Consider the following 25580-nt stretch of genomic DNA (forward strand, 5'->3'; position numbering starts at 1 on the left):
CTTATGTTTGTGGTTTCGAATCCCCGTTTGTATGTGACAAGGAGTAGGGCATACTCCTCGCAGTGTTTCATTTGATTAGAGCTAATCCCATTACTCACTGCTGTAAAGAAGGAAAATTTTTGTTCTAAATTATGACTGGTCAATAGTCCGATTAACAACCAATAGCTAACTGCGTAACAATACCAAACAGAACTCCAAATATGTTTACATAACGTTACATCATGCTTCAAGATTTTATTATGCCCAGTTAACCAGTGCATAGCAGAATATTCCAGAAAAACTAATTGTGTGACAAACGAGGCTATCAGCAAGGACATAATGTAAATAATACTGTTTTGAGTCAAACAACACTTTCACCGTCTTTAATACCTTAAATCACTGTCCAAAGTTTTAGGAAAGGCCCCTGATTAAAAGATGGGCCGTCCTATTGCTGTGTTTGCTGACTGATTTGATTGAACGGGAAGAATAGACACTGTGCCTCAAACAAAAGCCCAAGTATCAGAAGCTAATCCAGCAATGGCCAGAGAGGGATTTCTCGAGCCATTGCTTCAGGAATATGGGAGTAGGGTCACCGGTCCAACCTCGTGGGTTTTCTCTGGGTCCTCCTGTTTCCTCCCACTGCTAAAGACCCCTACGCACAAGCGATTTATTGAAATAAATTTGTACCGTATGTTAGTCCCAAAATGACCTAGTTTGTGTCGAGTGGACGTTAAACCCTATCTCTCTCTCTTCTTATGTTTGAATATGTTTTATTGGATGACACCAGACAGATCTATGAGGCTGTCAGGGTTGGGTGTCCGAATTAGATTGTACAATCTGTCAATGAAATGGAGTTTAACGTCTTACTGTTCTGCTCCAACTGAGCTAATGAAGACGGGCATACGCCATACAGTGTGGCTGAGTGTGCTATGGGGGAAATTTTGCCCAGGCAGCAGCACTATGGCCTATTCTTATATCGAATACCAACTGCCAAAGGATCTTTTATGTGCTCGCCAATGTCGTATTCACGGGACCTGAGTTTTTTGTCACATCCGAACGACTAGACAGCCGTCCTTGTCAGGCCCTCCGTTCTGCACCACTGACAAGGTGAAACCAAGCCGGAAAATCCTGATGAACTTTTTCGTACAATGCAGGGATCGAACACACTGCCGAGCCAACATCTTACTCCTGTCCGTCATTGAGTCAAGTGGTGTGGTTTCGATTCCTTGCTTGAAAGTGACAAGGAGTAGGGTCGCATGTCCAACCTCATGGGTTTTCTCCAATTTCCTCCCACTGCTAAAATACCCCTACTACACAAGCAAATTACTGAAATAGAATTGAACCATATGTTAGTCCCGAAATGACCTAGTTCGTGACGAGTGGATGTTAAACCCCATTTTTCTCTCTCATGGAGACTGTTTAGTGAAAAAATTTGGGCCTACTAACAAGTGTTGATTCAGGGATTTTTTGTAGTGCCCAGAATTCCAAGTGTCACAATTCCTGGACGATATTTGGTAGACCTATGGAGACTCACCAGAACAAGGTAGTTATTTAACTACGGCGGGGACACCAAAATTTCGAAAATATGGCGGCCGCAAGCGTTTTCAAGCTTGTCCAACCCGATCCTGCAACTTGTAAGTGGTTCAATTAGCCTTATCCCACTCCTTGCCGACCTAAATTCCAATCACCCAATTAATCAGGCGGTTGCAGCAACATTCACTGGACACCTGAAATGTTACATCTCAAAAAAATAACGAAACAAATAATGATGATGTCAGAAAAGCAGAGTGACTATCCAAAAGTGACGCTTATCTTAAACACTGTTTATTACACTGATTTTAAATATTTTCAATTTCAATCCATTTGTCAAATTGCGATTCCGAAAATTTCATGAAACCTATAACGATCATATCGAAAAATGTCGCACAAAGCAGATAATAATTCAGTACACTGATTAAAAGAAATAAAAATTAGATCATAACGTAGAAGTCGTCGGACTTCTTTCACTTTATTTTGCGACTAGATGGCAAAATATTTTTTGCCACAAGAAATATAATATAACTCTATTTGATCACTTTACTCGTCTATCCAAAAAATCGGATTTCCAGAAAGTTAGGGATGGTAATGCGACTTTGCAGCATTAAAAGCGTAGGCTTATATGAAAAACGTTTCCAAAATGTATGCACTCTACTCCGTTCTGGGTCTTTCTTTGGTATTAGGTCTAAAATTTAAGGCCCACTGCAGATTTGGTCATAGGTCACGAGATGTTCACTGGGCTAGCGCTAACACTAACCTAGACCTAAACCTAACTCGTCAACAATCACGTGCCCTGGCCCTATTTACATCTCGCGACCTATGTCGAAATCTGTAGTGGATCTTAACTTTTAGACTTTACCGTCTTTCAGTATTATTTTGTGCAGGGGTGTGGTGTCGCTGGTTTTGTGCGAGGAAAAGATTCTGTGAGGGTTGAACCAAAACCCAATATTTATATAATTTTGGGCTGTGTGTGATAATATGCCAGAGCAGGGGCGGATCCAGGAATTTTTGCAGGAGGGGGTTCCTGTTAAGGAAATCTGTCATCATCGTCTCTAAATTACATATAGACATAGGCATACATACAAATTGAGCTTTTTAAAGAGAGAAATCATTTTTATAATGATGTAGGAACACATTGTGATTTAATTTCATTGATGCAAGGCATTCAATTTTTTTTATGTAGCTGAGCAGGGTGGGGTTTGGACCCCCCCCCCCCCTCTGGATCCGCCCCTGCAGAGTCGATATGTAGATATGCCAAATTTAAAATATTTAATTTAAAAATTATTGAAGAACTTTCAGTTAGTTCATCATTCTTTTTTTGTCTTTTGATACTGTTACCGGTTTTGTCGTAATTAATACTGACGTGTATAAAAGCTTAGAAAAACTCTATTCACGCGCTTGGCGATTGTTTGTGGTTGATTATTGCTTATATTTCGAATTACAAATGTATGGGGACACCAAAATCTTTTAAGTGATTTGCGCCTCAATCCGAAGCTGAGAGGAGCTAATTGTAGACTAAGTTTAGTAACAATAGTATACACCGTGTCCTTGCCCCCCCCCCCCCCACACACACACACACACGCGCGCACACACACGCACACACAAGGCACTGAGACATACGGTGGTGAATTTTATCTCAATGAAGTTCATTTCAGATCGCAGTAGGCTGTGATATTCTATCGAATCCTAGTACAAAAATTTATCACATACAGTTAACCGTGGATTAAAGATACATTATGGGAGATATAAATAGAGAGCTGGCAGTTCTCACTATAATAGTTAAAAACTAGATAGGCCTTGCCTCGATCATCATTACAAAAGTCGGTACCATAAAAACAAATTTTTGGATTAAATCACCAATGAGCGTTGAGCAGCAAATCGGATTCAAATCCAGTAAATATCGCAGGCTAGCGATGACATCAAGAGTTGATTATGGTCTGGATAAGTTATTTAATGTCTAATAATTTAGATAAAATTTCATACCTAAAGAAAGACATGCAATAGGCAGATCTAGCTCTTGCATAATGTATGTTTAACTGTGGATGAAGTCGATGAATTGTCGTAGTTTTTGAAATGACGTATAAGAACCCTTACCTCTCAAGAGATAATTAGCCGAACCTGCCAAACTAAGACAACGATTTATTTTTTTAGATATACACACCCATTGTGCACACAGAGAACTATCTACTTTCAAAACAGATCGGGGGATCACGTGGCTAAGTGGGTAAGACGCTGGCTCGCTAGCCTGGAGGTCGGGTGTTCGATCCTTGCATTAGCAGAGAAAGTTCATCCAGGTTTTCCGGCGTGGTTTCCCCTAATTGTCACTGATGCAGGACGGAGGGCCTGACAAGGACAGCTGTCTAGTCGTTCGGATGGGACGGAAAAACGATTTCCGTGTACATATTGGCGTGCACGTAAAAGATCCCTTGGCAGTTGGAATTCGATATAAGAGTAGGCCGTACTGTCGCTGTCCGGGCAAAATTTCCCTCATAGCACACTGTATGGCGTATGCCCGTCTTCATTAGCCCAGTATAGGAGCAGAACAGTAGGACGTTAAACCCCATTTCATTTCATTTCATAACAGATCTCTTTGTATTATATATATAGAGAGAGAATCTCCTACCAGTCTTTTTTGATATCAAAAAATATCAACACAAGTTGATAAAGTAGAGCCTCGTTTTTTTTTACTTTATCAACGAGTGTTGATATTTTTTGATATCAAAAAAGACGAGTAGGAGATTTTATTTATCACCCAATCCCTTCTTACATGCACAAATAGATAAATATAATTCTTTGCTGTAGATTTCACTTTTACTGAACATTACGGCGTAGTGATACATCATTTTTTGACAGCAATTCAACCATTGCAATGTCATTTATATTGACCCAGTGTTTCCATCAAGGTCAATTGAATAACAATAGTTCATTTTTAATATAAAAAAAGTTACTTCTAATAAGAAATGAACTGTCCTTTGAAAATAAAAAAAAGTAGTTCTTTTTCAACTGACCAATCAAATTCATGTAAAGCGATATCTCCTAAGCGGTAGATTATGAAATATATCACACAAGCGATATCTACTGTAGAATGTATTATTGGGTGATAAATTGTGGTTCTAAGCCGTTTTACACCTTTCAAACACACAAAGACTAGATCAACATTTTCTATTTTATTAAATGGGAGCCAAATAAATTCTCCTCAAAATGTTCGATGTAATACTCAGTGTTTTCGATAAAAATCGTCGATTTCGGAAGCAAAATGTCGGTCAATCAATCGGTTTTACGTGTCTTTCTCAAGTTAGTTTCAGTAACGCTTTGTTTATAACAGCTTTTTATATGTATTCATTTAAAGCTTCCTTTTGACTGTAAATATTTAAGGGTTTATCACAGGATTACGAATCAGTTCATTTCATTGTTTTGATCTAGTTCTTGCTATAATATATATATTTATGGCTTCCTTTTACTGTCTGAATACTTAGGGTTTTATGTTATCATTTGCGAGAGAGAGAGAGAGAGAGAGAGAGAGAGAGAGAGATGGGGTTTAACGTCCACTTGACACAAACTAGGTCATTTCGGGACTAACGTGTGGTTCAATTTTATTTTAACAATTCGCTTTCGCGTAGGGGTCTTTAGTGGGAGGACCGGAGGACCCGGAGAAACCCCACGAGGTTGGACAGGCGACGATACTCCTTGTCACGTACAACCGTGGAATTGAAACCACGCCAACTGACTCAATGACAGACCTTATGACTATGATACAGCGCACACGTGCTAACCATTCGGCCATTCGGCCACCCAACCCCTTGCTTGACGAAAACGAGACGAGAGTATTACATAGAGCAAGTGTATATTTCATATTAGTCGACATTTTATATTTCTTATCGTCATAGTAATAATGTATTTTGCATTTTACTTATTTATTATTATGCACTGAATATTATTATAAGACTCACTTACACTGTATATACCAGCACCCGTAATAAATGTCAGTCAAGTCTTAAAAGTATTCCTTTCCCTTAGTTTTTAGACGCTCCAGTGCCAACATCCCCCCCACCCCAACGACAACGTATCCGTATTGCTGTGGAACAAATGTTTCCCCGTTGTGCATTTTCGGAAGACAGTTAATATAGTCTATTATAATAAATCCCCCGAGGGGCCACAGATTATCAAGGTATCCTCGTTGTTTAAGGACGAATAAATGATCGCAAAAAAAAAAACAACAAAAAAAAAAAACATTCGCACATAAATAGTTTTTAGTGAGCGTAACTTTTGTATATTGTTAAAGTGGCATTTAGTACCTGGATGAGAATAACACATGACACAATTATATGGAATACAAGTTACTTGAAGAGTTTATTCAACGACGTTTCGACGAGGGTTCTCCCGTCTTTATCAAGCAAATAAACTTTTCAAGTAACTTGTATTCCATATAATTGTGTCATGTGTTAACTTTTGTATGATACAATGCCAAACTGTGATTTTGTAAATGACCATATGTCCACTATATAATCACAAAGCTTTGTTTGTGACATAAACTTGTTACATAACGTAATTAAAACCTGATTCTGTGTCTGATTAATTCTGACATTATTACCTTCTTTTCTAAAATAAAAACATAATATAAAAAAATGGACGGAGATTTGTGTCTGAATCTCTTGATATATATTTTATGATTGTGTGTTTTTCATCATTTTTAAAACATCAATCTTGGGGGAAATATACATTTTGAAACACGAAAAAAGAGAACTATTAAAATACGGAATCTATTTATAATGGGAGAGAGGGATGAGGTTTAACGTCCACTCGGCACAAACTAGATCATTTCGGGACTAACATACGGTTCAATTTTATTTCAATAATTTGTTTGCGCGTAGGGGTCTTTAGCAGTGGGGGGAAACCGGAGGACCCGGAGTAAACCCACGAGGTATACCGGGAATCGAAACCACGCCAGTTGACACAATGGCAGACCTTATGATACAGCGCGCACACGCTAACCATTCGGCCATCCACTCGCCTTTTATCATAGGACTATCGGCTATCCATTTAAATGCTACCCTGTTAAATTTGTTAAAATACGAGACCTATTTGTCCATAGGACTTATTAGCTTATCCATCTAATTGCTACCCTGTAAGAATATGGAACCTATTTTGTCATCAGCTATCCATCTAAATGCTATAACCCTGTTAAAATACGGAACCAATTTTTTCATAGGACTTATCGGCTATCCATCTAAATGCTCTAACCCTGTAAAAATACAGAACATATTTGTTCACAGTACTTATCAGCTATCCATCTAAATGCTACGTCTATAAAAATATGGAATCTATTTTGCCCTCTTATTATTTGATTACCTGGTCGAAGTGTTTTTCTCCAAAAATACATGGTCGGAGGGGGGGGGGGTAAATAAACGTAAAAACCGTGTTGTGTGTGAAATAACTTTATTTAAATATTATAAACATGTAACGGTAAATCTCCTTGATCTTTGGTGTCCCAGAATAACTTGCGGTCTGAAAGTCGGGTGGGGGGGGGATATGTACAGAGAAACTTGGGGTTATTCTTCTGAAAGTTTTTCTTTAAACCTGTAACGAGTTATTCTTCCAGGGTAGGGTTTTTTTCCATAAGAAAACATGATATACGGTTTTTCTTGCGGGAATTCTGGGATATTCTCATCTTGCGTATACGTGTAAACAGACGGTTTATAAGCAAGATATAAAGTCCTCGACTTCGGTTATGCTGGGGAAGAAAGACTTCAGAAAAAAAAACCCTCGACAGAAAAACCTCGGGTTCATCCAGTCTTTCTTTCCCCAGCATAACCTCAGTCTTGTGCTTTATCTCGGGTTTTTTTCTTCAGTCTTTCTTTCCCCAGCATAACCCCAGTCCCGTGCTTTATCCTACACATAACGTCCGCTTTCACCGAAGTTATAAAATACGGAATCTATTTATCATGTAAGATAAATGATATTTCATGTTGCATGCTGCATATTATTCCCGAGGCTTCCCGACGTGGTTTCCCCTTGTCAGTGGTGCAGGATGGAGGGTCTGAAAAGGACAGCTGTCTAGTCGTTCGGGTGGGACAAAAAAACGAGGTCCCGTGTATACATTGGCATGCATGTAAACGATCCCTTGGCAGTTGGAATTCGATATAAGAGTAGGCTATTGTGCCGCTGCCCGGGCAAATGTCCCTTATAGCACACTATGTATGGCGTATGCCCGTCTTCATTAGCCTAATCGGAGCAGAACAGTGGGATGTTAAACCCCATTTCATTTCATTTCTTTTCCCGAGGCTTAAGTTTTGAAATTTGGGCAGCAGCGGGTCCAAAGTGGAGAAAACGTCAAGATCCCGGGGATTACCTGCGAATTTGGTAAAATCCAAACCTCCGAGACAAGATTTCTGTTCATGTAGGCTATTTTGTATAGGGTTAGAGTGGTAAAGTAAAGGTAAGGTAAAGCAAATAAAAGAAAGTATATGGAGTGGGGCCAAACGGCAGCAATAAGATGCCCCGCACGTAAATTTTTAGTTTGATGAATGTATTAGGATACAATTAAGTACTCCACGTTAGCAGGAGTTGACCCCGGTCACCACTAAATCTCCACCTGCACGCCATAGACTGTATGGTCACTTTTTTTGTCCAAACCTGTACCGAATTAAAGCCGGGCTTGCACCTGCTAAATATCCCCCCCCCCCCCCCAAAAAAAAAAAAAAAAAAAAAATTAAAAAAATCGAATATTTATACGGTGTATATGTACACGATTCACACACACAAGACAAATTAATATTGAATTTCTTTGCTTTACGTTTCTGAATGCCATTTCAATTTCTCTTATCTCAACTTTGAAATAGTTTAAAACAAAGAAGTCAATACTTCAGACTAAACACAAAATGACAAAAGATGAAAGAACCGTCAAAGATTATAGATTTTATTATTATACAAGATCAATGACAAAACAGGACAAAGGAATTTCTTGCACTGTGCCCCTTTGTTCTTGCTTGTTCCCCGTGGCGATCAATTTATCCCGAAGCCATGTGTTTAGCTTAGAGGTGTTGACATTTGATAAGCTGGCCGTCGCTAATCCAGCCGCTAATGGATAATTATTAAGCTTATCCACTCTCTAATTTCATTGGTTGAAATTTGAGAATTCTGCGGGAGAAAATGGCCAATCTGAGCGGTCTTTTGCTTTATGTCTGGGTATTCGAGATACATATTTCCGGGAATTAATTAGATCACGTGACATAGCTTGATAAAACGCCACGCTTCTCTTTCAAAATCTAAAGTAGGTCAGGAATTTGGAAGCAACAAGATCTCAAATAATTAAACATGCCTGAAGTAAGTAAACCGTTATCTTATGCTTTATTTTGATGTATAATATCTCACTGCATTGATTGGAATGGTTTGTTTTACTAAAATGTTTTCAAAATTAGTAAAAATAGGATTTTTCCTAATGCATTACCAAACGCGCACTTGTCCCAGTAGGCAGCCATTTTAGTTTTAGCCGGTACATTGAAAATATTTGGTTTCTTTGTTCTCTGCCATTAAACTAGCACGTGTTGGTTAGATTTTGATATATTTGTACAAAATGAATGTTTCATCAGCGCCCCATAGTTTACAAAAATATTTTGTTGGCGTAATTTCATCTGTTTTATCAAGGTAAAGTAACGAGACAAAACGGGGGAATGAAAAACAACGCCGCGTGTGAATCGAGTGACAATGGCCATGCGTCGTGATAGTCGTTGGTTGGGGGGAGGACAATCGGTGCCAGATCGTATAAATTTTTATGTATAACGTTGAATAATGTATCGTACTGCATGCCCTCGGATCAATCACGATATCAGCGGTTGAACACTTTAAAACTAAATTAAATTGGTAATAAAAACAATTGGCCAGCCACTACCAAACTGGAGTGACCTACTTTGCCCGTTCGGCACAGCTACTCGAATCTTCTCGGAATTTTACTTTAGCACCTGTGTAAGTCGGAGAACAGAAAAAGTTCTGCTGGATTGCAGTATCAATTGTGCATTTAAAAAAAACTTGTATCTAATTCTTTTTTTTTTCAGTTTGGAATGCGCCGTGGGGGTGGCAGAGGAGGCCGTGGTGGTGGTGGCAGAGGAGGGGGTGGGCGAGATGACTACCTTGACCCCGAATCTGAACAGTTCCGTAAATTATTTATTGGTGGCCTTAGCTACGAAACTTTAGAAGATGGTCTAAAGGGACATTTTGAACAGTGGGGTGAAATCGTTGATTGTGTCGTGATGAAAGATCCCAACACAAAAAGGTAGGTGTGCTCAAAAATAGTTTAAAAATTTCAAATATTCCTCGTCTTAATATGAGGTTGTTTATCAAACATGCCTCGAGCAAAATTGTAGGTAGTAAAATGAATGACAAAATTATGTCTACAAAGCATCAACTTCTCAACTCTGTAGGCATAAGAAATCATTGAACAATATATGTATTTTAAAGCGATCCCAAGTTTCGCGCTAATGTTGATCAAAATTGAATTCGTTGAATTTTAATTTCAACACTTATTTGATATCTTTACTGATTTCAGGTCTCGTGGTTTTGGTTTTGTCACATTTAAAGAATCCTCCATGTTAGATGAAGCTCAGAAAAACAGACCACACACAATAGATGGACGTGAAGTTGAATCCAAGCGAGCCATGCCCAGAGCTGTAAGTAAATTGCTTTATTCTACAAGATCTTGGTAGCCTTGAAATCCCAGCTTCATATTTAGTGAACCAATACAGCCGAATGGTACCTGAATCCTATATAAATCTTAGTATTGAAACCTAGAGATATTGCCAGGTTCTGATTCAGATCATGCATAGTACTGTTAGTGTCTCATTTTGTCTTTAATCAGTATTTGTAATACAGAGAGAGATGCGGTTTAGCATCCACTACACAAACTGGGTCATTTTTGGGACTAACATGGTTCAATTTTATTTTAATAAATTCGCTTACACTTATGTGTCTTTAGCAGTGGGGGGAAACTGGCGGACCCGAAGAAAACCCAGAATGTTGTACATTTGTTGTGTCATTTCTATGTTCGGTGCTAATTTCTGAACATCTTTCTATTTTAATTACATGCATGATGATTATTTTAATGTTTTTTTTCACCCTGTAGGAATCTGGTCGTTCAGAATCTCAGCAATCTGTAAAGAAGATGTTTATTGGTGGAATGAAGGATGACACCACAGATGATCAGATTCGTGATGTTTTCAGTCCGTTTGGTCAAATTGAATCCATTGACATCATCAAGGACAAAGCTACAGGAAAACCCAAGGGATTCGCCTTTGTTACCTTTGATGATTATGATACAGTTGACAAATGTGTTTGTGAGTATTATTTATCCCATTTAGGTATTTGAATGCTTGAACGACAAGTCATCTGATGTGTATGAAATTTGTATGCATTATTTAAATTAGGCTGAACTCAAAATTTATATCCTTTATTTAGATCAGTGAAACTAAACCACTGTCGAACTCGAATGATCGATGTACGAAATTTATAATAAATATGCATTATTTAGATTAGTGAAACGTAAAAGGCTGTCGAACTTCAACAATTTTTGTCCCAGAGTTAAAGCCCTTGTTTCAATTTGTAGCACCTTGTGAACGCTCAAAGGACAAAAATTATAATCTGATCTGTATGAAATTGTCTTGTAAATTCCCTACATTGCCTTCAAAAGATTAAACATGTGACAACCTGTCTTGACCGCTCGGACAATTTAGGTGCTGTGAGTGTTTTGTTGCCTGGCAACCTATCTAATAATGTTGATCGTTATTTCAGTAATCAGCAAACATGATTTAAATGGAAAGAAAGTTGATGTAAAGAAAGCACAAGCTAAAGATGGCGGTCGAGGTGGTGGTCGCGGAGGTGGTCGAGGCGGGGGACGTGGTGATTATGGTGGTGGTAGCCAGAGTTATGGCGGAGGCGGTGGTTACGGAGGAGGATCCGGAGGTGGATACGGAGGTAAGTTATATACATCTGGAATCTCGGAATCTGTGAATTTAAAAAAAAAAAAACTTTAGTAATCTGTTATGAATTTGTCAGTAGAGAAAGTGATTGTACATGTTAAATTGGAAACTTTATAAATTATAATCATTAATTTTATATAAGAATTGTTTGGGTAGATATTTTCCACGTTCCAGACGTCTGGATAGAATTTGGTTTTAAACATCTGTATTTGAAGAAACATGATGTTGTTTGGTTACATGTGTTTAAATGTTTATGCAGGTGGTGGTTATGGAGGTCAGAGCGGTGGAGGCTACGGAGGTGGCGGCTATGGAGGCGGTGGCTGGGGAAACCAGGGAGGAGGTTATGACAGCTCCTATGGAGGTGGATACAACCAAGGAGGTGGCGGTGGAAACTGGGGAGGTGATAGTGGTTTCGGCTCCGGATATGGAGGCAGTTATGGCGGTGGAGCCATGAAGGGTGGAAATTATTCACAGAGAGATACAGGACCTTACGGATGTGAGTATTTATCTTTCGATAGATTTCAAGCGACACAAGTAAAAATATTCCAAACAATACTAATGTCATTTATATAGTGCCAAATCCACAAGACCTGTCCATAGCACATTGGCTCCATTTATGTAATGTATTTTGAAAGGTAGTTTTAACAATCAACTAAGTTCGCCCATAGTTGAATTTAATCTTTCCGCATTGTCAACAGATAAAATTGGGAGCTCCAAACTTAATCGCCTTATTAAATTTTTAATTGTAGCTGGTTACGGTAGTCAAGGTGGTAACTATGGCGCTGGTGGCGGTAGTGGTTACGGAGGTGGATACAGCCGTCATTAAACATCATTTCATTCAACAGGCTTCATTTTTACAGGTATGTCGAACCTCTCATGGTACAAATAAAAAACAAAATTTTGAGTAAGATCTCGAATAATAAGTATGCTATGATTTATAAGAAAAAGTTAGAAAATATTTTGTTAAAAGAAAATGAGTTTTGTTATATAGATTTTAATACCTGCTTGAATTTTCTTTACAACTTTAGGTAGGCTATAAATAAAACACAATCCAGATTAGTGAAAAAGACAGCTTTAGTTGTGTAGTGTTTCCAAGAAGAATTTAGTTCCCTTTTTTCTAAGGACAGGCAGGATTATTTCCCTTTGAATATGTATCATATGCAGCAGGATAACCTTTCTTTGAATAGAGAAGCAGAATGAGATTAGTGAAGAATTGTGAATAGCGACAGTTTAGGGATAAGTTACCTCCCTTTAATAAGAGAAATAGCCGCCGAGTTGAACAGGTTTTCTTGTGATCGAGAGAATAAATTCAATCTTGCGATTCCTACCAGAAGTCGTCGTCATGTAAATAGACAAGAATCAAGTGTGAAAACTATCGACCATTTGTATAATCGTGTTTTTTTTTTTTAAAAGAAAATAATTTGTTAAATTTCTATTTCTTGTGTTGAAGATTCCCCGATTGAAATAAAAGAAACAAATTATTTAGACAATTTTAAAAAAGCCTTTCTCTCAAAAAAAGAGCCAGTGCTACTTTCATTTTTGTATCATTTATTTGTGATTTTATGTCATTGTGTATTTATTTTGTTGCATTGTAATATCACACATCAAAATAAAAACAGAAGAATTTTAGGAGACTGTTGTATTGTAGCATTTCATTCTCGTTGCCATTGGTTCCCTAAAAAATTGAAATTCAGATTCCTTCTAGAATTGCATGTGAAAGAGTAAAACAGCTTTGAAAAATACTGATTCCTTAAAATATAGAATGGGATTTTTAAGGACTTCCACAAGCTGAAAATGTGTAATGTCAATTAGAAAATTCAGATTCCATTAAAAAAAATTGGAACTTACACCATGACTTGAACATGTGTAGTAGTGTCCAGTTGAAAATTCTAATTCCTTCCTTAAATAATAGAATTTAGTTACAGAATTTGAAAATAGATCAGGAATATCAAGTTGAAATTCAAATTCCTTGAAAATATAAGGAATTTCATGTAAAAATGCAGAATTCCAAGAATTGCTGAAAATGTGTAATGTCAATTAGAAAATTCAGATTCCATAAAAAAAAAATTGGAACTTACACCATGACTTGAACATGTGTAGTGTCCAGTTGAAAATTCTAATTCCTTCCTTAAATAATAGAATTAGTTACAGAATTTGAAAATAGATCAGGAATATCAAGTTGAAATTCAAATTCCTTGAAAATATAAGGAATTTCAAGTAAAAATGCAGAATTCCTAGAATCGCACGTTGAAACTGAAAATTTTAAAACAAGATATAAGATATTGAGAAATTTAAGATTTTCGTTAGTAAATATCTTGACTTTTGTTTGAGATCAACATTTTAAATGTCCCTTTTGGTGTTTTTTATGTATGGGGTAAATGTAGGGCATGGGATTAGCAAATATAACGCTTGGTGTTGTGTACAAAGGGTTTCATATTTGGGGAGTTAACTGATAATTCTTTTGTTTTAAAATAATTAAAAGCTCTTGTGTAAGTATGTAGGTAATTTTTAATGTCACCTAAGATCTGGAGAGACATCAGAATGTAGGGCAGTGAGATAAGTTGAGAGGACTTCGTTATTGGTTAGGTGAGAGGAGTTCGTTATTGGACATATGTCCACTGTATGGTTAGGACAGTTAGGTGATAAGTTCCATATATAGATGTAAGGTAAGCAGGGAGTTTACTCCAAAATTCACTTTGACTTTCATATTTGAAATAAGAATATTTTTAGCCTCAAGAAAGGAGTAAGATAAAAAGATTAAGAAATCTATTGAACTGTTTGTTTGCTTTTTAGATTAGTGGATATAGGTATGCTTATTTTTTAAACATTCTTAATTTTGTTGTTTTATAGAATAACTTTGGTTTGTTTCCTCATGGAGAATCGGAATGAAAATTCGAATTGAAGAGGCTTCCAGAATAGTGTGAGAGGTAAAATGAATATTAATTCTCGTGTACATTCTATAATAATGTGATCCTGTAATTGAATGGTTAGTGTGTGTGCACGCTGTATCATGACACGATTAGATTCCCCGGTTGTACACAAAGAGTAGGGTTGCCCGTCCAACCTCATGGGTTTTCTCTGGGTCCTCCGGTTTCCTCCCACTGCTAAAGACCCCATTTCTCTCTACATTTGACTGAGAAAGTTGCTCTGGGTTTTCGGCACTAGAAATTGGAGGTTCTGGCAAAGAAATGTCTAGTTCTTTGTATAGGAAGAAAAATCAAGGTCATGTGTGTGGACATTGGCGTTAATGTAAAAGACCCCAAGATTAGACTAGCATTAGCAGAACCCTATTTAATATTATAGCTAATGGGATTCAGGTGCCATGGTTAGGTGATAATGGATGCCCAAAGTAATTGATCCCTGTTCACCTGATCCAGGGCCTCAACAAATGAAAAGGTTAATATCTTTTGAAATTAGTTTAGAATTTGGTTAATTCTGTGTAATGGATATATTTCCTCAGATTGTCTCCAAACAGTAACAAATTGAAATTTTATGACTATATTTGGGTAGATAATCTAATCTTTAAGTTGCATTTAGCGATTGGGAAACACAATAACAGAACACAGTTTTTATGGGATACAATCACTGGTTTATTAGATCTAATTTACTTAAAGAATTAAATTGTTATTTTAGTTTGGTAAATGGAAAGAGAGAAGGATGGTAGATGGAGAGAGGATGTTCTTCATGGATCATTAGGAAGTCAGCCCCCTCACTGCTAGCTGCTTAACCAGGTATGTTTTCTTTAATTTACAGTTTTCTCTGTGACAGCAACACACAAGGCAATTATCTATTTATTCACCAATATGACCAGTGAATGATATAGGCCAGTTATCCAAATGAAATTGTCATGTGTTGGTCCCGAAATGACATTTTGTGCTATATGGATGTTAAAAGCCCATCCCTCTGGCTGTGCCAACAAAGAATATATTATGCTAACATGTGTGGTGGCATTGGTTAAAATTTGTGTTTACCCTTTTTTTTTTTTTTTTTTACAGGTGTGACTTCGATCAGGAAGGAAATGGTTTTAGACAAATGCAAGTGGTACTCAGTGGACCTTAATCGATAATGCAAAATCCTGATGTGATGAGATTAATAAAATTATTTTAAAAAATGATTTGTGATTTTTTTATGTAGTTAGTTGAATATTAAATTGATAAAAAACTGACTACTACCTGCTGCTTAACGTGATATTTATGCTGTTTTGTGACTGTCAGTTCGGGGTTGGTGGCTACACTTGGGCTGTCCTGAGTCTGTAAATTGGGGTAGGTTGGACCGGGGAGTACCATAGATCTAGGGTTAGACTCTATTGATAAAGCCAGCCGACTCAAGTTACGCCAAAGATCACGAGATTTAAGCGGTGCTAACACTGGACCAAACCCTTATGCTTACCCAAGCCCTAACCTACAATCTCGCCAACATTCACGTGTCCCAATCTTATTTAAATCTCGGCGACCTTAACCAAAATTGGGCTGGACTGGCCTTGGATAGATTTAGCCGTGGGGATGGCTTAAGACTATTTCCGGTCAATGGCTATACACCTTTGGTTATATAAAAAAAACAAACGTGAATTCAATCTTTCTTGAAAGGATACTGAATGTTATGAATTCATATCTCAAATAGGAATTGAATCTTCTCTCAAATTATCGGGGGAATAAGTCATTACAAATATGTTCTGATTTCGAATTCGGGATATATCCTTGTCAATGGTGTAGGATCAGGGCCGACGGAAGCAATTCTTGATTTGGGGGGGGGGGGCAAATCCGCCAGACCTGAGGATTAGCATGTGGCTAGGCACAACATAGATGGGACGAAAAACCAATGGATCTAAATAAAGCCTAGGCAATTTGAATTAAAAGTAGGCCATGGGGGTCGCTGCCCTGACGAAATTTTCCACGGCACCATGTATAACATGTGTCCGTCTTCATTAGCCCATAAGCAATAGGACATTAAACCCAGTTCATTTCCAAAGGTATCCTTATCCCCTGAGGGGGATCACATGGCTAAGAGGGTAAGACGCTGGCTTGCTAGCCTGGAGGTCGGGTGTTCGATCCCTGCATTGGCCGAGAAAGTTCATCCAGATTTTCCGGCGTGGTTCCCCCTTGTCAGTGATGCAGGACGGAGGGCCTGACAAGGACAGCAGTCTAGTCGTTCGGATGGGACAAAAAACCGAGGTCCCGTGTATATATTGGAATGCACGTAAAAGATCCCCTGGCAGTTGGAATTCGATATAAGAGTAGGTGATAGTGCCGCTGCCCGGGCAAAATTTTCTCATAGCACACTGTATGGCGTATGCCCGTCTTCATTAGCCCAATATAGGAGCAGAACAGTAGGACGTTAAACCCCATTTCATTTCATTTTCTTATCCCCTAAAGTGTAAGAACCCTATCTCTAATCTATAGTATGGCCTTGAGATTGGAAACCGGTGTGTGGTTTCAATTCCTTTCCCCATTGTACCTAGCAAGGGGTTTGGGATTTCTATGGTTTCTTCCAACTGCTCAAGCCCTCAACACACGAGCATAGACCATAGAATAGATAGTTCCGGGGTGCAATGTAAGCGAATTATTGAAATAAACGACCTAGTTTGTGTCCAATAAAAGCCCCAGTCCAGTCGGAGTAGGCCGTTGAACCCTATTTGTCCAGTGTCTTCATTAGCCCGGGGGGGGGGGGGGGATTGTGCGGCTGCATGGTTAGTGTGTGCACATTGTATCATAAGGTCTGCCATTGAGTCAACTGGCATGGTTTCGATTCCCTGGGCGACCTTCGGTTGCACGGATTTTCGTACTATGGTCGAACCATCTGCATGCGAATGACATTTAGTTCAACCAGTGGTCGTGACCAGCCGTACAATGCGATAAAGCACGGTCGGGATAGTTCAAAGATGACTGACAAAGCTGACACTTGAAAATATTTTCTGAAAAATATAATAAAATTGTCGGTTGCCGTTGCGTTATTTAGACCTTGGTCGGTATTATAGGGCCCATGTTAACGCCTGAAAGTTAGTGAATGGGCATTGTATAAGTATAGATGTTAAATATGATTTTCTTTTTCGTCTTTTTTGATGAATTTGACAGATTAGGATCTTCTTATTCGAATATATATAGGCACACGACAACAAAACTGAACGTGTGAAATGATTTGGTTGGATGACATAATTCCAATGAAAAATATTCTGATATTGACTAATCCTATTTGTAACCTATTTTAATCTTGCTTTCACATCGCAGTATGGAAAATTAACCAGTTTTTAAAAATACATGAGTAAATAGGAGAAAATATAGCAGGCGGAACAACTGACTTGGTCGCCACCATATTGAATAGTGAATGGCTAGGACCATTCGCGTTTGGATGCTGGTTCAGACTGTAGTCGCGACCATAGTCTACATCCGAAGGTCGCCGGGGATGTACGTGACGAGGACTAGGGTCGCATGTCCAACCTCGTGGGTTTCCTCTCACTGCTAAAGACCCCTACATATTTTCAAGGTGGAATTTGCACTTTTCAACAGATAAACAAACATGGCCATAAATAAACCAGCCAATAAATTATCTACAGGTGTAGGGCTACGGGCGGTGGCAGGTAAATTTATCTACAGTAAAAGTGCAAATTATATATTTATCATAAGATAAATGTCCGCAAATTTTTTAAATGTCTAGTTCGTATTCTTAAGTTGGTTTTACAGTCGTTACTGTCATGGTGGCAAGTAAATCATAGTAAAATAAATATGGCAGAATATTAGATTCACAATTCCATGACGAGCTTTGAATGAAAGTACATAGATTAATTTTCAAATTTTTTATACAGGTGGCCCGGCATCACTCTGGTTTCCATGGATGTCAGGGTAATACAGTCCCACATCTTAATACAAATAGGTATTCTCTTCAAGGTGGGGTGGTCATGTGTTGGTTGGTTGGGTGGTTGTGAGGGGCAGGGTTGATGATCTAATAAGAGCTCTTTAATCATAAGGTCTGTATTGAGTCAAGAGGCGTGGTTTAGATCCCAACTCCCAAGCAGTAGGAACACCTCCCTAACCTCATGAGGTTCCTCCAGGTGAATTATTGAAATAAAATTTAACCATGTTAGTCCCACAATGACCTAGTTTAAGTCGAATGGACATTAAACCCCATTTCTTCCTTTAGTTTATATTAATATGGGTATGTCATCAACCACTGGGCGCCATACATCAGTTTTTCAGATCTCACAAAAAAAAAGCAAATCAATATTATGCGGTTTATTTTATAACAATATAATCAATTCTACATATCCATAATAACAATAAAAAAAACAGGTCGTCTTGCTGCATTGGCAGGCTGGGCAGCTTTCTGCACAGAGAACTGGGGGGTTGGATGGCCGAAGGGTTAGCACGTGCACGCTGTATCATAAGGCCTGTCATTGAGTCAACTGACATGGTTTTGATTTCGGTTTTCCCCGGGTCCTCCGGTATCCTCCCACGGCTAAAGACCCCTACACGCAAGCGAATTATTGAAATAAGATTGAACCATATGTTAGTCCCGAAATGACCTAGTTTGTGTCGAAAAACCGAGGTCCCGTGGCACGCACGTAAAAGATCCCATGACAGTTGGAATTTGATATAAGAGTAGGCCGTAGTACCACTGTCCTGACAAAATTTCCCTCACAACACACTGTATGGCGTATGCCCGTCTTCATTAGCCCAGTTCGGAGCAGAACAGCAGCATGTTAAATGACACAAACTAGGTAATTTTGTTCGGGACTAACATATGGTTTAATTTTATTTCAATAATTCGCTTGCACGTAGGGGTCTTTAGCAGTGGGAGGAAACCGAATTATTCGGAGAAAACCCACAAGGTTGGACAGGCGACCCTACAAGTTTAGTATGGGGATCTACAATACTGTTAAGACGGCCCTGTGACTTTTATATCAACAAACATAAAATGTGTTTACATGAAAAATCAGAAATATATATCCACTTTCAATTTAAGGCAAAAATCAACAATTTTCTTTAACACACAGTATCATTGATAAATTCATCCAATTACATATATATATATTTTAAATAATGTTTAATTAGAGTATTTTTGATTATTTTTATTTGTTGTAGAAAATTTCTTTTTTGGAACATTTTCTTATTTTACAAATATTTACAAAAATACTATTGATCAGCTTGCGTTAAAAACTATCAAAATCTGCAACAAAAAAATTCCTAAACAATAATAATGATAAAACATTATTTATAAAAACTTAACAAACTATTAACAATCACCTGTGAAGGAGAATCGGAGGGGTGGGGGGAGGGGGTAAGTTGAAGGAGAGTTCTATTTTGTTGGAATGCTCACTAGTCCGCGTGTTCATTAGTCCACCGATATCTATTATAGGGGTTGGATTAGGGTTAAGGTACACTAGTCCGCGGTTTCATTAGTCCACCGATATCTATTATAGGGGTCATATTTATGCTGTTTTGTGACTGTCAGTTCGGGGTTGGTGGCTACACTTGGGCTGTCCTGAGTCTGTAAATTGGGGTAGGTTGGACCGGGGAGTACCATAGATCTAGGGTTAGACTCTATTGATAAAGCCAGCCGACTCAAGTTACGCCAAAGATCACGAGATTTAAGCGGTGCTAACACTGGACCAAACCCTTATGCTTACCCAAGCCCTGCTTACCCAAGCCCTAACCTACAATCTCGCCAACATTCACGTGTCCCAATCTTATTTAAATCTCGGCGACCTTAACCAAAATTGGGCTGGACTGGCCTTGGATAGATTTAGCCGTGGGGATGGCTTAAGACTATTTCCGGTCAATGGCTATACACCTTTGGTTATATAAAAAAATAAACGTGAATTCAATCTTTCTTGAAAGGATACTGAATGTTATGAATTCATATCTCAAATAGGAATTGAATCTTCTCTCAAATTATCGGGGGAATAAGTCATTATAAATATGTTCTGATTTCGAATTCGGGATATATCCTTGTCAATGGTGTAGGATCAGGGCCGACGGAAGCAATTCTTGATTTGGGGGGGGGGGGGCAAATCCGCCAGACCTGAGGATTAGCATGTGGCTAGGCACAACATAGATGGGACGAAAAACCAATGGATCTAAATAAAGCCTAGGCAATTTGAATTAAAAGTAGGCCATGGGGGTCGCTGCCCTGACGAAATTTTCCACGGCACCATGTATAACATGTGTCCGTCTTCATTAGCCCATAAGCAATAGGACATTAAACCCAGTTCATTTCCAAAGGTATCCTTATCCCCTGAGGGGGATCACATGGCTAAGAGGGTAAGACGCTGGCTTGCTAGCCTGGAGGTCGGGTGTTCGATCCCTGCATTGGCCGAGAAAGTTCATCCAGATTTTCCGGCGTGGTTCCCCCTTGTCAGTGATGCAGGACGGGGGGGCCTGACAAGGACAGCAGTCTAGTCGTTCGGATGGGACAAAAAACCGAGGTCCCGTGTATATATTGGAATGCACGTAAAAGATCCCCTGGCAGTTGGAATTCGATATAAGAGTAGGTGATAGTGCCGCTGCCCGGGCAAAATTTTCTCATAGCACACTGTATGGCGTATGCCCGTCTTCATTAGCCCAATATAGGAGCAGAACAGTAGGACGTTAAACCCCATTTCATTTCATTTTCTTATCCCCTGAAGTGTAAGAACCCTATCTCTAATCTATAGTATGGCCTTGAGATTGGAAACCGGTGTGTGGTTTCAATTCCTTTCCCCATTGTACCTAGCAAGGGGTTTGGGATTTCTATGGTTTCTTCCAACTGCTCAAGCCCTCAACACACGAGCATAGACCATAGAATAGATAGTTCCGTGGTGCAATGTAAGCGAATTATTGAAATAAACGACCTAGTTTGTGTCCAATAAAAGCCCCAGTCCAGTCGGAGTAGGCCGTTGAACCCTATTTGTCCAGTGTCTTCATTAGCCCGGGGGGGGGGGGGGGGGGATTGGGCGGCTGCATGGTTAGTGTGTGCACATTGTATCATAAGGTCTGCCATTGAGTCAACTGGCATGGTTTCGATTCCCTGGGCGACCTTCGGTTGCACGGATTTTCGTACTATGGTCGAACCATCTGCATGCGAATGACATTTAGTTCAACCAGTGGTCGTGACCAGCCGTACAATGCGATAAAGCACGGTCGGGATAGTTCAAAGATGACTGACAAAGCTGACACTTGAAAATATTTTCTGAAAAATATAATAAAATTGTCGATTGCCGTTGCGTTATTTAGACCTTGGTCGGTATTATAGGGCCCATGTTAACGCCTGAAAGTTAGTGAATGGGCATTGTATAAGTATAGATGTTAAATATGATTTTCTTTTTCGTCTTTTTTGATGAATTTGACAGATTAGGATCTTCTTATTCGAATATATATAGGCACACGACAAAAAACTGTACGTGTGAAATGATTTGGTTGGGTGACATAATTCCAATGAAAAATATTCTGATATTGACTAATCCTATTTGTAACCTATTTTAATCTTGCTTTCACATCGCAGTATGGAAAATTAACCAGTTTTTAAAAATACATGAGTAAATAGGAGAAAATATAGCAGGCGGAACAACTGACTTGGTCGCCACCATATTGAATAGTGAATGGCTAGGACCATTCGCGTTTGGGTGCTGGTTCAGACTGTAGTCGCGACCATAGTCTACATCCGAAGGTCGCCCTGGATGTACGTGACGAGGACTAGGGTCGCATGTCCAACCTCGTGGGTTTCCTCTCACTGCTAAAGACCCCTACATATTTTCAAGGTGGAATTTGCACTTTTCAACAGATAAACAAACATGGCCATAAATAAACCAGCCAATAAATTATCTACAGGTGTAGGGCTACGGGCGGTGGCAGGTAAATTTATCTACAGTAAAAGTGCAAATTATATATTTATCATAAGATAAATGTCCGCAAATTTTTTAAATGTCTAGTTCGTATTCTTAAGTTGGTTTTACAGTCGTTTTACTGTCATGGTGGCAAGTAAATCATAGTAAAATAAATATGGCAGAATATTAGATTCACAATTCCATGACGAGCTTTGAATGAAAGTACATAGATTAATTTTCAAATTTTTTATACAGGTGGCCCGGCATCACTCTGGTTTCCATGGATGTCAGGGTAATACAGTCCCACATCTTAATACAAATAGGTATTCTCTTCAAGGTGGGGTGGTCATGTGTTGGTTGGTTGGGTGGTTGTGAGGGGCAGGGTTGATGATCTAATAAGAGCTCTTTAATCATAAGGTCTGTATTGAGTCAAGAGGCGTGGTTTAGATCCCAACTCCCAAGCAGTAGGAACACCTCCCTAACCTCATGAGGTTCCTCCAGGTGAATTATTGAAATAAAATTTAACCATGTTAGTCCCACAATGACCTAGTTTAAGTCGAATGGACATTAAACCCCATTTCTTCCTTTAGTTTATATTAATATGGGTATGCCATCAACCACTGGGCGCCATACATCAGTTTTTCAGATCTCACAAAAAAAAAGCAAATCAATATTATGCGGTTTATTTTATAACAATATAATCAATTCTACATATCCATAATAACAATAAAAAAACCAGGTCGTCTTGCTGCATTGGCAGGCTGGGCAGCTTTCTGCACAGAGAACTGGGGGGTTGGATGGTCGAAGGGTTAGCACGTGCACGCTGTATCATAAGGCCTGTCATTGAGTCAACTGACATGGTTTTGATTTCGGTTTTCCCCGGGTCCTCCGGTATCCTCCCACTGCTAAAGACCCCTACACGCAAGCGAATTATTGAAATAAGATTGAACCATATGTTAGTCACGAAATGACCTAGTTTGTGTCGTTTGGACATTAAACCCCGAAAAACCGAGGTCCCGTGTACACATTGGCACGCACGTAGAAGATCCCATGACAGTTGGAATTTGATATAAGAGTAGGCCGTAATACCACTGTCCTGACAAAATTTCCCTCACAACACACTGTATGGCGTATGCCTGTCTTCATTAGCCCAGTTCGGAGCAGAACAGCAGGACGTTAAATGGCACAAACTAGGTAATTTTGTTCGGGACTAACATATGGTTTAATTTTATTTCAATAATTCGCTTGCACGTAGGGGTCTTTAGCAGTGGGAGGAAACCGAATTATCTGGAGAAAAACCACGAGGTTGGACAGGCGACAGTACAAGTTTAGTATGGGGATCTACAATACTGTTAAGACGGCCCTGTGACTTTTATATCAACAAACATAAAATGTGTTTACATGAAAAATCAGAAATATATATCCACTTTCAATTTAAGGCAAAAATCAACAATTTTCATTAAAACAATTATCATTGATAAATTCATCCAATTACATATATATATATATATTAAATAATGTTTAATTAGAGTATTTTTGATTATTTTTATTTGTTGTAGAAAATTTCTTTTTTGAAACAACGTTTTCTTATTTTACAAATATTTACAAAAATACTATTGATCAGCTTGCGTTAAAAACTTATCAAAATCTGCAACAAAAAAATTCCTAAACAATAATAATGATAAAACATTATTTATAAAAACTTAACAAACTATTAACAATCCCCTGTGAAGGATTATCGGAGGGGTGGGGGAAGTGGGGGGGAGGGGGTAAGTTGAAGGAGAGGTCTATTTTCTTGGAATGCTCACTAGTCCGCGTGTTCATTAGTCCACCGATATCTATTATAGGGGTTGGGTTAGGGTTAAGGTACACTAGTCCGCAGTTTCATTAGTCCACCGATATCTATTATAGGGGTTGGGTTAGAGTTAAGGTACACTAGTCCGCGGGTTCACTAGTCCACCAATATATCTATTATCAGGGTTAGGGTTAGGGTTGGGCTTATGTTTTTTGATACCAATATTTATAGTATTTCTTATAGCTGCGGACTAGTGAACCCTTCTACTATTTTGCAGTTTAAAATGTATATTCTTATCCCCAACCTCCAACTCCTTCATCCACCCTGATTATTATTATTATTATTATTATTATGTCATAGCCAATGCCAGCACTGCAATATAAATAAATAATTGGTCACTCTATATTAATGCAATGTTCCCACAGCTGTGCGATTCGTTACGATAGGAATGTCCCTAGTGAGTCCACGATCTGGTACGTGCAGATACATTTGGATACGATTCAATACGATCGACACGATTGCTATGACTGACCTCTATATATGATAAGATCTGATAGGATCACCATGATTACTTCACGATTAAAACCACGATTTCAATCGTAGCACGAATCGCGATAGTGGGAACCTAGCATGAAAAAAATCATTGAAGAATATTTCAATTTATAAATTATAAGTGACGTATTTCATACTAAAATAGTAATATGCTCAATTTAAAGTAAATATAAAAATACATTTCATTTTCTTCTAGACACCATGTTAAGCACTAGAAAATTATTTCAATAAACGCTAATCAACAAATATTGCGAATTCAGGATATTCCCTACTTTAACTTTATTTACACATTATAAAGGGATGCCTCCTGTTTAACTATTCTTCATCTCTGTCCAATTCCATCCATCCTCACAAAACTAGAGCTATTCAAGATCCAAAGCCCTGGTATACTTCATGCGCTATCTGTTGAACGACTGGATGTATTAGTCTCTCGATGTTGTAGTGGTAACCACGTTTAGTTAAAACAATCACAATAGTGCCGTCCTCTGCAAATCATAGGTGCGACACCACAATCTGGGCCCTTATTCACGAAAACTTAACCTAAGATAAAATCGAAATTTTAAGAAATACTCCAACTTCATTGGATATATGCAAATTGATTTTACTGGTCAGCCAATCGAATTGCAGTATTTCTTAAAATTTCGATTTTATCTTAGTTTAAGTTTTCAATGAATAAGGGCCCAGGTCAACAGAAAGAGAACAGGGGCGGATCAAGGATTTTCAGAAAGGGGGGTTACGTGCTGCCCCCACTTGGGAGTGCGAAGCCCGGGCCCTCGGTGGGCGGACTGACGGGCAATCAACCAAGTCATCAACCGGCTCGTTTCGGAGTAAATTACGACGGGGATCACTACCACTTTTAAGTATTTTTGTTCTCTTTTCCCGCGAGAATATATGGGGCAAAAAAATTTTCGCCAACGGAAAAAAATAGGGGATCCGCACCTGGAGAATTAATTGG

At 38.6% G+C, this 25580-nt stretch overlaps 1 protein-coding gene across 2 annotated transcripts; it reads left to right on the forward strand.

The window, feature by feature from the left end:
• Positions 1 to 8726: 8726 nt before the first annotated feature.
• Positions 8727 to 15597, forward strand: LOC126822601 (heterogeneous nuclear ribonucleoprotein 87F). Of its 2 annotated transcripts, XR_007680895.2 has the most exons (10): positions 8727 to 8838; positions 9567 to 9784; positions 10058 to 10178; positions 10631 to 10841; positions 11296 to 11478; positions 11743 to 11979; positions 12233 to 12343; positions 14334 to 14410; positions 15117 to 15214; positions 15479 to 15597. XR_007680895.2 is itself a non-coding variant. In XM_050551574.2 (8 exons), exons 1-7 carry the CDS (start codon positions 8830 to 8832, stop codon positions 12307 to 12309), a joined length of 1056 nt encoding a protein of 351 aa, XP_050407531.1. In that variant the 5' UTR covers positions 8727 to 8829; the 3' UTR covers positions 12310 to 12343; positions 12512 to 13112. The 2 variants fall into 2 exon arrangements, 1 of the variants encoding a protein (XP_050407531.1); XM_050551574.2 differs by lacking the exons at positions 14334 to 14410; positions 15117 to 15214; positions 15479 to 15597 and adding an exon at positions 12512 to 13112.
• Positions 15598 to 25580: the final 9983 nt, after the last annotated feature.

This window comes from Patella vulgata, chromosome 5 (genome assembly GCF_932274485.2).
Source record: "Patella vulgata chromosome 5, xgPatVulg1.2, whole genome shotgun sequence".
Classification (NCBI taxonomy): Eukaryota; Metazoa; Mollusca; class Gastropoda; family Patellidae; genus Patella; species Patella vulgata.